This window comes from Tursiops truncatus, chromosome 3 (assembly GCF_011762595.2).
Source record: "Tursiops truncatus isolate mTurTru1 chromosome 3, mTurTru1.mat.Y, whole genome shotgun sequence".
Classification (NCBI taxonomy): Eukaryota; Metazoa; Chordata; class Mammalia; order Artiodactyla; family Delphinidae; genus Tursiops; species Tursiops truncatus.
The window spans coordinates 75,291,448-75,307,016 of NC_047036.1; the positions used below are offsets into that span (position 1 = coordinate 75,291,448).

General features: G+C 35.8%; 1 protein-coding gene across 13 annotated transcripts in view; it reads right to left on the minus strand.

The window, feature by feature from the left end:
• Nucleotides 1-15,569, minus strand: part of ARB2A (ARB2 cotranscriptional regulator A) — a 427,234-nt gene that overhangs the window by 367,634 nt on the left and 44,031 nt on the right. For all 13 annotated transcript variants that reach the window (XM_033853022.2, XM_073802320.1, XM_073802319.1 and 10 more), the window contains 2 exons: nucleotides 13,494-13,595; nucleotides 8,484-8,584 (listed from right to left, as the gene is read on the minus strand). In XM_033853022.2, the coding sequence (XP_033708913.1) occupies nucleotides 8,484-8,584; nucleotides 13,494-13,595 (203 nt within the window). The remainder of the gene's footprint in view (nucleotides 1-8,483; nucleotides 8,585-13,493; nucleotides 13,596-15,569) is intronic.

The following is a 15,569-nucleotide window of genomic DNA, read 5'->3' on the forward strand; positions in this document are numbered from 1 at the left end:
TCTACTACAATAGATAGATTTGGGGAGGAATTTCCAGGAATTGTTCCCTGCTGGGCCATCAAATCATGCAATATACAACTCCTAGCAGGCTGGTCACTGTGAAACTGTAAACCTTAATGACTGAAAGCTTAGAAAAGTTCCTGGCTATAATGGAAAAAAACATAGCTGCCTAATGCTTATCATACCATAGTACAAATACATATCACCCTTGTTTCTGTGCATGGAAAGCAATTAATCAGGACAGAAAGAAACTGTGGGGTTCTAGTGGGAAAAAAACAGTAGGCATCACATTGTGGGCTTGAATCCCTGCAGAGAATGACTCCACCCTGAGCCTGAGGAAGGCTATGTGAGGTCTTATGGCATATTCAGACTAAATTACATCTAGATACGATCACTATCTGTGATGGTTAATTTTATGGGGCACCTTGGCTGGCTATGGTGCTCAGATACATGGTCAAATGCTATTCTGGCTGTTTCTGTGAGGGTGTTTTTGAATGAGATTTACATGTAAATCAGTGTACTTTAAGTAAAGCAGATTGACCTCCCTAATGAGGGTAGGCCTCATCCAATCAGTTGAAGGGCTTAAAAGAATAAAAGTTGATCTCCCCAGAGCAAGAGGGAATTCTGCCTGCAGACTGGTTTTGAAATCAAACTTCAACATCAACTCTTGCCTGGTTCTCTAGCCTGCCGGCCTCCCCATCAGATTTTGGACTCACCCAGCCTCCATAATTACATAAGCAAACTGCTTAAAATAAATGTATTTTTCTCTATATGTACAACCTATTGGTTTTGTTCCTCTGGAGAACCGTGACTAATACACTATCTATTTAGCCTTAGGTAAGCCCCCAACACATCTAGTAAAAGGAGAAAGATACATTACACACTAAGAGAAATAATATATTATACGTGTTATAACAGAATTATTTTAAAAGCAAATTTGAGACACAAAGAAGAGAGAGGTCCATTCTATCCTATGTGGATCAGAGAAAGTTTTCTTAGAGGTTGATCTAAGCTTGAAAGATGAATAAATATTCTGCAAGCAGATGGGAGGGAGGGTGGTAAAGCTGCATCCTTGGCACCAAATGCTCCCTGCATGAGTAGAGGCCCAGAGATATAAAACAGCATGGCATATTAGAAAACCACAAGTAGGTTTATATAGCTCAAGCATAGGGTGAGTGGGAACTGGGGCAAGAGAGGAGGCAAGTGATAAAGCCAGAAAAATATGCAAGGGCCAACTCATGAAAGGTCTGGTATAACAAGGCAAGCAGTTTGAAATTCATTTTGTAGGGAAGCACATAAAGGTTCTAAAAACAGGCAAACATGCTCACAGTTGCAGCTTTAAAAGATATCTCTGGTAGCAGCATTGAGAACAGGTTCAAAGATGGAGGTGGAAGGAGGCAGGCATGGATGGACCACATTGCAGGTAGTGTCTTAGTCTGATCAGGCTGCCATAACAAAGTACCACAGACTAGGTGGCATAAACAACAGAAATTTATTTCTCACAGTTCCAAAGGCTGGGAAGTACCAGATCTAGGTGCTGGCTGATTAGGTTCCTGGTGAGAGGGCTCTTTCTGGCTGGTAGACAGTTACCTTCTTGCTCTGTCCTCACATGGCCTTTCCTCAGTGTGTACATGAAATGGGGAAGAGAGAGAGAGAGAGAGAGAGAGGGAGAGAGAGAGGGAAGGGGGAAGAGAGAGAGAGATCTTTTCTTATAAAGGTACCAATCATATCAGATTAGGGCCCCACCCTTATGACCACATTTAATCTTAATTACTTTCTAACAGCCCTATCTCCAAATGCAATCACATAAGAGGTTAGAGCTTCAATATATGAATTCTGACAGGGGGACGCATTTCATCATGAAGCTGAACTGCAGTAATCTAGTTTAAGAGATGATACAGACCTAAGGTAAACCAGTAGCAATAGACATGGAAAAAGATGTGACGTAAAAAGGTATAATAACAAGACCTGGTCACATGAAGTCAAACATGATGAGTGAAAGGACTATGTAGTTTCTGCCTTACAAAACTGGATGAATGGTAGTGCCATCCATTTAAACTAGGAAAGTAGGTTACTGGCCCAGCAGAACCTCAGGGGTTTCAAGGCTTGGAAAATGCAGATCCAGTGAAGAGTGGAAGTGAGAAGTCAGACTGAAAACAGAGGGATTACACTGACAGGTCTGAGATTTGCTTTTGCCTTAGTTACAAACTAATCAGCTAGCCTGTTAACTTTCATGGGTGCTAACAACAGACACAAAACTTCTGGGTCACAGATAAAGGACTATTAATCACAGCATAGCATCAGCATATTTGCACTGGTTCCCTGGACCCCAAGTCCCTGGGGCACAACATGATGTGACCCTAGATGGATGCTGCACACAGAGCAGTTCAGGTCAAAGCTGAGGAATACCCAGCTTGGGGAGCCCATCATTTCCTAGTAAGCTGTAAGCAAGCCTGTTCTTTGTCCCAGAGGAAGACCTAACCTCATGCTTCAATACTGCCTGTTGCAAACACAACTCTTGAGAAATGGCCCAGGTAAAAAGCAGGCAGACTCCTGTATTCTTGGCATATCTAATAAGACATACAGGAGTATGAGAGACTCATAGAAACTGTCATAATACTCACCCACCTAGTTCATTCCTTCTGTGATGCCAAATGCATTTATGCCCCAGGCAAAATACTAAGTAAGGTATTCCTAAGAAATGGAACAAACTCTTTGGAAACAACTCAAGTGCTAGAATGGATGTTGTTATCCCAGAAAGAAGTACTCCAAATTCTAGATATTTGAAGGGTCCCAAATAAAATGGTACAGTCCAAGAACACTGAAGTATATAGCCTGACAGGGAAAAAGCCACAAACACAAAGCTCCTTCAAGTTTCCTATCACCAGCTTCTTCTTTCCCAATACTCAACTTGTGAAACTTTTCAAACACACAGAAATGTTGAAAAATAGTACAATAAACACTTTTACATCTCCCACCTTGATTGAACAATTCTTAACAGCATTCTGCCATATATGCTTTCTGTTTATTTCTGTGGTTTTTTCCTCTTTCTCAAGAAGCGTTTAAAAATAGCTTGCAGGCATCATGACCTTCTCCCTAAATATTTCACAAGCATCACCTAAGAATAAGAACATTTTCCTACATAACTGTAATACGTAATATTATCACACCTAAAGAAACTAACAATTCTTCCTCAGTTGCCCCTAAAGAGTGTAGAGGTTTTTTTGTTTGCTTTAGTTTTTTTAAACAAAAATCCCATCAATGTTCATACACTGAAACTGGTTGCTATCTCCTTGTTTATTTTCATCTACAACAGTTTCTTTACCTCTGACACATAAATCTTTTCAGTATTTTTAATGGCATTGTGTTTTACATGTCCCACGTTCTGGACTGTGTCCTTGTGGTGTCATTTACTTTTCCCTCTATTCCTATATTTCACGAAAATGGAAGACACATCTAAAGGTCTGATTAGCGTCAGATTCAATACACATAGCAAGAATATTCACGGTTAATGCTGTGTACTTCAAACTGCATCATATCAGAAGACGCGTAACGTCAAGTTCTTCTATTAATAATGATACTGGGCTTCCCTGGTGGCGCAGTGGTTGAGAGTCCTCCTGCCGATGCAGGGGACACGGGTTCGTGCCCCGGTCCGGGAAGATCCCACATGCCGCGGAGCAGCTGGGCCCGTGAGCCGTGGCTGCTGAGCCTGCGCGTCCGGAGCCTGTGCTCCGCAACGGGAGAGGCCACAACAGTGAGAGGCCCACATACCGCAAAAAAAATAAAATAAAATAAAATAGTGATACTAACTTTGTTCACTTAGGTAATGTGCTGACAGCTAGATCTCTATTTTAAGGTACATATTTTGCCCCCTTACAATTGCAAGAAATCTGTGAGGTGATACTTTGGAAATACTTTGCAAATATTCTGTACAAATACACTGTGCAAATATTCCCTCACATCCTTTCACCTAAAGAAATTAGTATACATTCATGATCCGCATCTGAATCAATCATTTCATTAAGGGGTTGTGTGGTAGTTTTCTAACACATTACCACAAACTTAATAGCTTAAACACAATTTAGCATCTCACAATTTATAGATCACAAATCTGGGTTGATTCTACTGGTTTCTCTGCTCTAGGTTTCACAAGGCCAAAATCAAGGTGTCAGCCAGATGGGCTCTTATCAGGAGGTTCTGGAGAAAGGCCCGTTCCGAGCTCACTCAGGTTGTTGACAAAATCCGGTTCACTGAGGCTGCAGTACTGAGATCCTTGTTTTCCTTGCTGACTGTCAGTTCAGGGATACCCTTAGCTCCTACAGGCCTCTCTCTGGTTCCTGTAAGTGGGTCCTCTATCTCAAAGCCAGCAATGGTGTGTTGAATCCTCATGCTTGGAATCTCTCTTCCTGCCTCTTCTGCAGAATTTCTGTGACTGACTCTTCTGCCTTTCTCTTCTGCTTTTAATTACTCTTGTGATTGTACTGAATCCACCCAGATAATCCAGGACAATCTCCCTATCTTAAGATCAGCTGACGAGTAACCTTAATTACATCTGCAAAGTCTCTTCACAGTAGCTCCTAGATTAGACTTTGACTGACTAAGCAGGAAATGGGAATCTTGAAGGAACATCTTTAGAATTATGGTGATTTTCTAATTTTGTCATATTTTTTTACTTTTAGTAGCCAGTATTCTTTGGTAAAGTAGAACATTCCTTCCTCACCTGCAAATGAACAATAGTTCCTAATAAAAAGTCTAGCTACTTAATTCTCTCCGTTTGATTACCAATTTTCAGATAATTTTCATCTTACGATAGCACATTAACTACATTTTTTTAAAATGTTATGGAATCATGACTTTTTATTAAATGTTTTATAATCAATAGAATCCTAACTCTGTTTTACCCTCGAATTGTCCCAATTTTGGCCAAAGGAAATCCTTTCAAGTTGGTTTCTCTGTCCTCTTCACATACTTCCATTAGACTAAATGTTTGCTTTCCAGAAAAAGATGATGTCCTAGGCTCATCTTATATTTTCCCAGTCACACAGATAGTGCTGAGCCAGAACTAGGACCCAGATCTCCTGACAGCCAGACCTTTGTTTCTGTCACAATATGAGATGTGAGAATTTCACCTTATATGAAGGTAATAGTTATACACAGATAATCACATTATATTCAAATATTTGAATATTAAAACAATAATTTATATTATTATTCTTTACTTTAAGTTGCTCCTATTTCAAGTACCTAAATATGGCCATTAGAAAAAACCCCAAAAGACACTGCTGGCCTACATTCTTCAATAAATTCCATTTTTTCTGATGCAATATTTTTCAGTAAGTTTCCACTATTTTACAAGACATACTACTAATTTAGGTCCAGGGAAAAAAATCATGCCCTTACTTTTTCTTTTTTTTGTAAGTGTGATCCTATCCATGAATAAAAAGCCAAGCTTGTAAGACTATCCAATCACTGCTATCCTCTTACTAATAAGCACATTGACAATTTATTAATTTTTAAAGAAGTAAACAAATATCAAAGGAAATGCAAAGACCCAGATTAGGCAAGAAAATCAAATCTTTCATTAGAATTTCTGCTGGATTACAAATTCTGCATTTAATAGTAATTCAGTATTGACATGAAAGAGACAGTTGAGAAAATTTGACATGCTGAGTTTTTACCATTCTATTTACTACGTAACATGATAGCCTTTCTAGTCTTTCTGTGTCTAACAGAAATGTTATTCCTTGGCCTTTTGCTCCAATGTACATACATTAAAGACTTCTATTTTGAAAATTACCCTTTCACACCACTCTCCCACTTCCTAAAACTGAAAGTATCTTTCTAAATTTAGAGAAATTAACCAAACTTATTAAAGGCTATATGTTTTTATCAAGCTATATGTAGACAGTAAAATATATATATACATATTAGCAAAAGCATTTGATTACAAAAATGTAACTATTTGAAGGTAAAGAGTACTCTTTTGTGTACTTATGGCACTGCATTCTAAAAAGAAAATGACATCTCAGTTTATTTTACTTACACAATAAGTTTAATTTACATAAAAATGATAGAGCATTTCAGGAGCAAGTCTTAAAAACAATTTCTACTGAATGATTGCTATAATAATCTCCTTAAGAGAGAAATACACATAAACTAAAACAGCAGTTGTGAAACATATATAGTACCTCTCAGCTCAAGACAAAACTCAATATTCAGTAGGAAAACACTTAAGAAAACAGAAGGGCTTTTGGTTTAGACTATAGCCTGAAGTCAAAATTCGTTTCCTTAAAACTTAAATCTTAAGCATATCCAAAGCTGTTTATTAAGGCAGCCTCCCAGGCAATGAACTCAAATTTCTGAATTCCGTCCTATCCATCACTGAAGAGAAAGGAGATTTTTCAGTGCTTCTACATCTAGGACATTGTGGTGAGAGGCTTTTCACAGGTTCTCGCTTAATGGAACTAGAGATCTTATTGGTAATATGAAGTACTAAATATTTCCAGAATTTAAACATGATGTTTATTTGTTTTCTAGGAACTGTAGACAGTTATACAAGAACTTTCAGAATTATACTGACATAAGTCTTGAGTTGACTGTGAGGTTTAAAAATTTTTTGTGACCCTCCATATGTCCAAAGAATTAGGTAGGAGATCTCAGATCTCAGAAAGGAATCACTTACACATGGGAATATCTAATAAGACACACTACTTAGATTTTGATAAAGATGATGTTGGAGGATATAGGTTGAGACTGAAAAAGATGCAGATGTCAAAAATGCAGATGTTTGGAGAACAGCACCTATCCCAGTGAACAAATGTACATGGCTTATGGAAAAGAGTAAAATGTAATCCCCATTAAAAATAAACAAACAATCCCAGTCCTTCTCTAAGGCCATATAGTATGGATATTCTATAATAAAAATACTATCAGTCTGCAGCACATAATTAAGTCATGTGGAATTAGGCAAACTCTTTTTTATGGACAGTAGAAATCATTCAGGGCATTAAATACAGTTAAGTTACAAATGCTGGAGAACAACGTCAAGAACTCTCATGAGTCTGTGATTTTACTCTGAGTTGCAAGTTAAAAAGTTAGCCCACTACAGTTTCATGGTTGCAGCCAGAAGACACTAGACTCCTGGGTAAGAGACAAAGGATTTTATTACCCAGGTTACAGCAAGCAGTATGAGCTTCATGTTTTCATCTGTTTCTCCTGCCCCTCAAATACCAAAGAGGCAATGTTGATACGCCCAGGGTAGAGGCTGAGCACATAGTGACATTGTATCATGGCTGTGGAACCTCAAACTTATGAAGCCCGATTTAACGAGGGGGTTGCTAGCAAACCTGCTCATCCTTTGCCACTAGTAGGGAAAGAAGGTGAAAGTACCTTGACACAAACAAATCTGCCCTCTGCCTTGGAGGAAGACACAATCTCTCTCTTCCAAGGCTGTTTCCTATACAGACATCCTCAAAAAGATGGTCCAGAACAAAAGTTGTCAATGCCTTTGCTCAGACACGTGCAGAAATGAAGAGATCCAAGGAAAACTGTCTCCCAGAAAACATAAACTAAATTTCATATATTCTTTATGCTACTGTTTAACCAAATAATTAATTTTAACTTTATTAATTTTACTTAATTTATTAATTTTGACTACTTTATTAAAGAGCCAAAAAAGAAATAAAACCTTCAGCTCTTCCTTATAGAAGTAAAGTGGCTGTTTAGTTATCGCACTAAACAAATGTGTCCATATGCATTTTATTGAAAATACTTAATATGACGCCAATGAGTACAACTTTGAGTTTTAACAAAACATTCACTTGAATGACAAATGACATTTTCAAAGGTTCCTACCAGTGGTAGCATGTGAGGTATCTAATGTTTCACAAGGCCTAATCCTTTATCAAGTCAAAGATTAAGTAGGTTATATCCAATTTATTAGCCAAATATCAATCTTCTTCATATACATAAGTAATTTCTTTAACTTTCAGGAATAATTGACAACTATAATTGTATATATTTAAAGTGCACAATAAGATGATTTGCTATACATTGTAGAAAAATTACCAAGATCAGGATAATGAACACATGCATCACCTCACACAGTTAACACAAGCAACTCTTTTGATTTTTGTTTTTTTGTTTTAGATAAGCACTTAAAAGAACACTTATTCTTCCTCGCACAGCAGAGGATTCAAGCTCCTAAAAACATTAAAAATAGAAAATTTAGCATGAATTTGTTCCCCTTGTAACGACTCACTACAAAATATTAAGGTCATGGGAAGGATATATTTATGTAAAAGCATAAACTTTTAAACTGAAAATATGTTTCTAGCATTACCACAAAAAATTAAAAAATGCAAAAACTGTTTTTAATCACTTTTTTGTAGAAAGAGTGCACGTACTGCTTCAGCTTCAAAACCTTTATTCTGACTATTTAAAATTGGAAAAACACAAGGTTGAAGTTGTATACACGACCATACCTCTCCAAGCGCTTCATATCTTTTCTGGTTCCATCTGTGCAAGTCTTCCCGGTAGTTAAAAACAAATGGCTCCCCGGTTTTTATGTGCCTTAACTGCCCCTCTAGAAGACAAACAAACAATATTGCTATGATTCAGAGTACATTTATAATAATATGGAAAGTAAAATAAATAATGTCTAATAAAAATTTAAAATATCTTTCTCAGAACAGTTTCATTTTTTTATCAGATTTTTTTCTTCAAATAGCCATATGATGCAAACATATACATAGTATACAAGAATGACCCCAAGTACTCAAATGCTATGTCTCTGATCTTTGTTTCTCTAATCCAAAGCAAATTAACAATATTTGAGGGCCTACAACGTATGAGGATTTTTGCTAGTTATAGCCGTGAACGTGGTCCCCATTCCTAAGCTTAGAGGCTACCTGAGGAGTAACAGCATAAACATTTAAAAGTTAAGCAACTTTTCAGAGAGTTAAACAAGAATGAAGTAAGTCAACAGTCTAAAAACTGCTACAGGCAATTCACATAGATAATAAAGTCTAAAATGAGTTTAGAAAAATGAAGGATGCCTATAGACTAGAATAGGTTCAGAAGGTTTTAGTGAAATTTCTCAACTAGGCCTTGAAATACAAGTAAGATTTAAAACGGAAATTGGAGAGAGACAGTGAGCCAACACAGGTTTAGACTGTCAAGTCAGACTCACACAATTCAGAGATTTTGCTGATAATTAATAACTTTACTAATAACTTTAAGGGTACAAACAATCAAGAGGCACAGGCAAAGCAGGTCTGGAACAGCCTGACCATGTCTTCCCAGGGCCTATCCTCTCACTGGATAGCACTCTCTGGTTCAGAATAGGTGATGTCTCTAAGTGGGGCACATGAGTTACCTAACACATTGGTGAGCATGCTGGTTATAAAACAATTCCATTTTATGTGCCAGAGAGTTGTACTGCTCATGTGATATTTTTCAGAGAAACATGCCCTACATATCCACAGATTATAGGTTTGTTTAACTATAAGCAATGCCAAACCAGTTATCCTGCTCAAAATACTCCATGGATAAGGATTCTCCTCATAGAACAGACCAGGCCACCTGTCTTCTTTCTTTCCCCAGAAGCATTCCCCTGGTATTCAAGAGAGAAACAGACCACAGACCAAGTGCTTTAACACCTTGCCTCCCGCCCCTACTCAGACAACATAAACAGAATTTTGAAAAAACATGACAGCAAGTTCAAATAATGGTGAACAACCCAGTTTAAAAGAAACAAAAAGAGTATGAACCAAATAAAATAATATAACATTGGAGGACACGTGGAATCAAATAGCAGAAGGCCCAAACTACTGGGTTTGGACTTTATCCTAAGAGCAATGAGGCACAAGAAAGACTTCAGGGGCAGAAGAGGGACATGGTCAAGCTGAATGGAGTTATTAGTATTTGAGTTTTATCCAATGAGGACATGCAAGAGTGAAGAAAGACTTGAAAGCTGTGGCACTGAAACTAAAGCCAGGAAATATACTACTCTAAGTAAAACTATTTCATTATTTTTATGAATCAATTTTACTACATATAAAATGGGTATTTTTAATATATAAAATAAGGGCTAATCCTTACTTGTAAAGTTCTTTAATACTCAACATGAGACACTGCATTGGCTCATTATAACACTCTTTTATGGTCAGACGATGCCATGTAAATTGTAAGGTACATCTACAGTTTTCTTTCTAGGACAGGGAAATTCCCATTTAGCATACCAATACAAGCAGATTGAAGACATCTGCAAATCTAGCACTTGGCATTTTGACTAAAGCAACCTTAAAGGTACATGACATACAGTAATGTGTAATATTGCTGCACTAAAATTTTAAATGTATTTTCTATGAGACTGCTCTGTGAAGGGGAACTGACTTACCTAGATAGTGAGTTTAGGTAGTTAGATATAGATACTTATAACTACATCTCAAAGAGAGGTTTGGTTTTTTTTTTAATTCTCTGTTCATTTTGGACATAATAATTCTCATAAAGTGATAATGATTTTGATACTTTAGGGAAAATAAGCCCTATCAAAACAGCCAACTATCAGCACTAGTACTTTTTGTTTGCTTGTTGGTTTTTTTTTTGTTTTTCATTGATTTTATTTTTATTTATATATTTTTAAACATCTTTATTGGAGTATAATTGCCTTACAATGTTGTGTTAGTTTCTGCTGTATAACAAAGTGAATCAGCTATACATATACATATATCCCCATATCCCCTCCCTCTTGCGTCTCCCTCCCACCCTCCCTATCCCACCCTTCTAGGTCAGCACAAAGCACTGAGCTGATCTCCCTGTGCTATGCGGCTGCTTCCCACTAGCTACCTATTTTACATTTGGTAGTGTATACATGTCAATGCTACTCTAGTATTAAAAGCGAAAAGAAGGTAAAGAGGCAAAGAAAGTAAGCATTCTTAACCAGAAAAGATAACCTGGATCACTTATGTTATAGTTGTATTTGCAAATTTGGTATTTCTCAAAGGTTTGGAAAATCTCTTCAGCAACTGTCAAAGGGCTGACTTAGGACATTTTATTTTAGAGTCCTCAAAATTCAGTTGTAAAATTTCCTGTGTATACCCAAATGCCCATTATTCTGAAGTGTATCCATATATTTTATCAGATTGGTGGTGGAGTCTAAGACCCAAAATAAGCTATCAATGGCCTAAATAAGTTAATAAATTGAAAGTATTTAGGACACTTCCTGGCATGTAGTAAGAGTACAATAAATATCAGCTATCATGGAAGACAAGATTCAAACTCAGTTTGTTGCTGAGTCCAAATATTTTTTTTTTGGTGATACGAAAGTGTGCTTCCTCATAATACTGTACAGAGGTATATATAGTGTGTGTGGGTTGAGGGAAAAGGGGAAAAGCCTTCACCTTCATCTTCCAAAGCAAGAGCTGGGCCTTATACAATTCCAACAACTGGAGAACGGCTAAATAGGCATTTTGAACACAAAGAGTATTTGAAAAGGTAAAGTGATTTGAAAGAACAAGGTATCAGTTTGATGCAGTTAAAAAGAATCTCTTCCCCTTCGTTACAAATTTTTTTTTCCTTAGGGTGAACTCTGTATCCAAATTCTTCTGTTACCCAACTAAGAACTTTAAAATTCTTTAGAAAATTTAGAAGCTTCTTCAATCAGGTAATGAAAGTTTCAATTCAAAGCTTTCATAAAAGTTTTTTTATTATAAATCCTGAAAAAAAAAGTCTCTGGGGATACTAAGTTAGAACTGCCCTTTTAGCAGCTTAATACTGAAACCAGTTTCCTGGTTTCAGAACCTCACCTCTTTGAAAAAGTACTCACTATTCACTCTGAGTTCAACCCTGAACTGTATCATGCTAAAAATAAGATCCATAAAACATTCTCTCCTTGGAATGCAACAATCTTTGCCTCCTACTGTAAGTCTATATTTATGCAAGACAGTGTCCAGGATATTTAAAAAATAAATGATAGGTGTGTTCAAGGGTCCATATGCATTCATGTGTAAGTACACTTGCATGTGCAAAGGTGTAGGTGTGTCTGAAAGTGTGTAAGTACAGAGCATGTGCATGCAAGGCTATAAAAATGTAAGCAAAGATGTGTGTATGAATGTATCTGATAGGAAAGTGAGAGAGAAAAGTGTATTGCTTCTTTGTTTTTCACTCCCTTTAAGAAATGTTCAAGGAAGATGAAAGACAGACTTCAGTGAAAACTGATATCCTCTATCCATAAAGCAAACATAGTTCTATGATTTACCCGCAGTACCAACACACTCCCCCAATCCCTGTTCTGAAAGAGGAGTCTGGTAATTGTTTTAGAGGGGTAGAGGCAACATTAGTCTCAGAGCAATTTTGACTCTGTTAATTAAATTATAAAATTTCTTTTAAAAACAAAATATTACTACTCACACATATTTTGCCATTAGATATCGTTTATTAAAAAACATGAAAATTAGTATCAGAAAAGAGATCAAAGTTTCTAATATGCTCTGTTTAAACTCATTTAATATTCTAGTACACAGAGACTGTCACTATAAGTTCTAACACCTATAATTGATATTGTACAGACACATGAATCTAAGGAGGCCTCATCGGCAGGAACTATATGGACGCTGCAAAGACAAGACATTCTCCTGTAGCAATATGTACAGCTTTAAATACACCATGCGACAGGCAGCATGATTTGTACAGGACACCTGAACTCTTCTTGTAACTTACTGTACAGTCCTCTTTTGCAACTTGCCTCTGACCTGGTATTAGAAAATGAACTGGGTTTTTGTACTTTTTGTATGTTGTATGACAATCGTCAATGTGAACAGAATAAAATAACTGCATGTAAAATTTTGAAAAAACACAGTGATGACAAATCACCAATTTAGTTAATGCAGGGCAACAAGTAGAAAGCTGCAATTCAAATGCTACCTGGCCTGTAATAATATTATCCTTCAAGTACTACAATGTTATTAATCCAGAGTTTAATTGTGCTTTGTTCCAGAAACATCCTTGCAATCTATGGTAAGTTATTCCAAATCCCAAGTGCAAAGCTTATTTTATTCAGAACTTAATTAACAAACTTTACAATAAGGATGTTGCCTAAAAAAATCACGGAATTGAGTATTATGCTTTAAAATATTGTCACAGATAATTATTGCCAGTCATTTCATTTTAAATAACATGTGAAATAGTAGCATCTTTCTACATAATTTAATTGGGAGTTCCAGCTGGATACAAGGGAGCTGAACACTCAAAACTGAAAATACATAAGCTGAGTCAAATTCACGTTCGTTGGTTTAAGTGACTTGACAACTACGGGAAATTATTACTTGGTTCTTTTACTTGACTGAAGAACTTCATCATAGAAGGATAAGACATTATTCTCAAAAGAAACACATAAAACTTTCTAGCTAGCAAATAAAAGTAGCAAATAATATCTGTCCTATGATTCTATTAGCATTGTTAAACAAATCTTGCATATAGCATACACCACTTACTTTCATTAAAAGCATATTCAAATCCTTCCAGTGTATCAGGAAAATCAAGAGGTGGTTCATCTTTTTTCATTAGTTCATCCAAATCTATCCTAGATAATAAATCTAGAAAAGAAATTACATGAAATTTATTTATATTCATTTTCATAGTTGATAACAAAGATTATATTTTAAATTATTTTAAGTATTCTTTTGTTCTATTAGATTACTTTTTATGTGTTGCCTTAACTGATAAGATTATTACATTTTTAAGTTCCCAAAGTGCTATATTATGATGAGGTACAGTATCAATATAACATAAGCACTTTCAAAACCATAATTCTCAAAACAATCACAACCTAGATCCTATGTACCCTATGGTAAATTATTAACTTCTTCCCTTCAAAATATACAGCTATTAATTTGTACCTTATTAACCTCCTATCATTTTAAAAGTTTCAGATGTTAATATGACTTTTAAAAGGTCACTAAATCTTACATATAAATGAAACTACTATGAATAAGGGAACTTAAAAATAAAAATAATGGTAATATAGCATATTATTCTTTTAGAGTAATCTAAAATCATGTTTTAGTTTAATATTTAGAAGATCATAATATTAAACTAAAACATGCTAACTGGAGAAAACTGGCTAACACAAAACAGTTTTTATTCTTCACATCATTTGATTATACATAATAAAAAAAACTGTCACCAAGGTTTTGTAAATAAACATTTTATTTTTGAATCTTTTTAGATTTACAGAAAAGTTGAAAGATAGTACAGATAGTGTCTGTACCCAGTTTCCCCTATTGTTAACATCCTACCTTACAAGGCTACATTTGTCAAAAGGAAGAAACCAATGTTGGTACATTACTGTTAACTAAGCCCAGATATTATTCATCAGTTTTTCCATTAATGTCCATTTTCTGTGCCAGGATCCCACCCAGGACACCACAGTACATACAGTCGGCATGGCTCCTCAGTCACATCTTTTTATTTTGTGAGCATTTCCTTACCTCCTGTTACTACAAGGTGTTGCAGGCTTATCTCGTAGTTTCCCTGCCCCAGCCCTAAAATCAGTCTGTAGACAGTATTTAATGATCTCTTTTAGGCTATCATCATGGGATGAGGCAAAAATTCTTACTATATGTCATCTTAGTGTCATATGGAAACTCGGAAAAATTAAAGATAAACTTCAAATTTATTTAGTTCCCAAAAGATGTGTTTTGTTTTGTTTTTTAAGTTTAGATTTTGAGATTTTTTTCAATCTAACTCAAGTTCCCGAAGAGAAAGAGCTCCTCGGATACATAGTATAGCAAACCAGTCCCCGCTTTCTTTTAAACAAAAGAAGAACCTCAGAATTAACACTTTATTTCTGTCTCTCATTTACACAGATATAACAAATCCATCTGTACAGATCATAAAAATATGCTAGAGGAAAAAATAGTTTGTCTACCTCCAGACTCTGGTCTTTCCGTAGGACACAAAGATAAGACATCAAAAAACTTGTAAAAAAAAAATTTAAAAGTCATTGTTTAAAATTCTTCAAACTGCTGTATCAGATAAACCTCAACTCACACAAAAATATACCATTTTCAGCATACAAACATGTTTATAAAAAAAGGTTTGCAAATTGTCTAGTAAAATAAAAAAATGTCACAAAGTATGCATACTGGGCCCAAGAGATACATGCTGACAAATTTCTGATTCATTAGTAAAGCTCTGAACAACATGTAAATCTTTGCAAAACAAGGTAAAATAGAAGATTTTTAATATCAAAACCTGGCTTGAAGATTCTCACATCTCTCCTTCCAACGAATTGAATTCCTTTACTTCACAGTCATCTTCCACAGTTCAAAATTTAGAAACCTTTTAATCAGACACACAAAAACCGTCCAATACATAAGCAGCTGTATTATGTCTAATATCCATTTTCTCCTTCTATCAGCTCAGATCATAAAATGCCATCTAACATCTATATATCATTTTAAAGACTTCACATACTTTACCTCACTTGACCATCACAGCCCTATAGAGTAGTAGCATGTGTTATCATCTTCACTGTCTTTGAGACAAAGAAATAAGCTCAGAGAGGT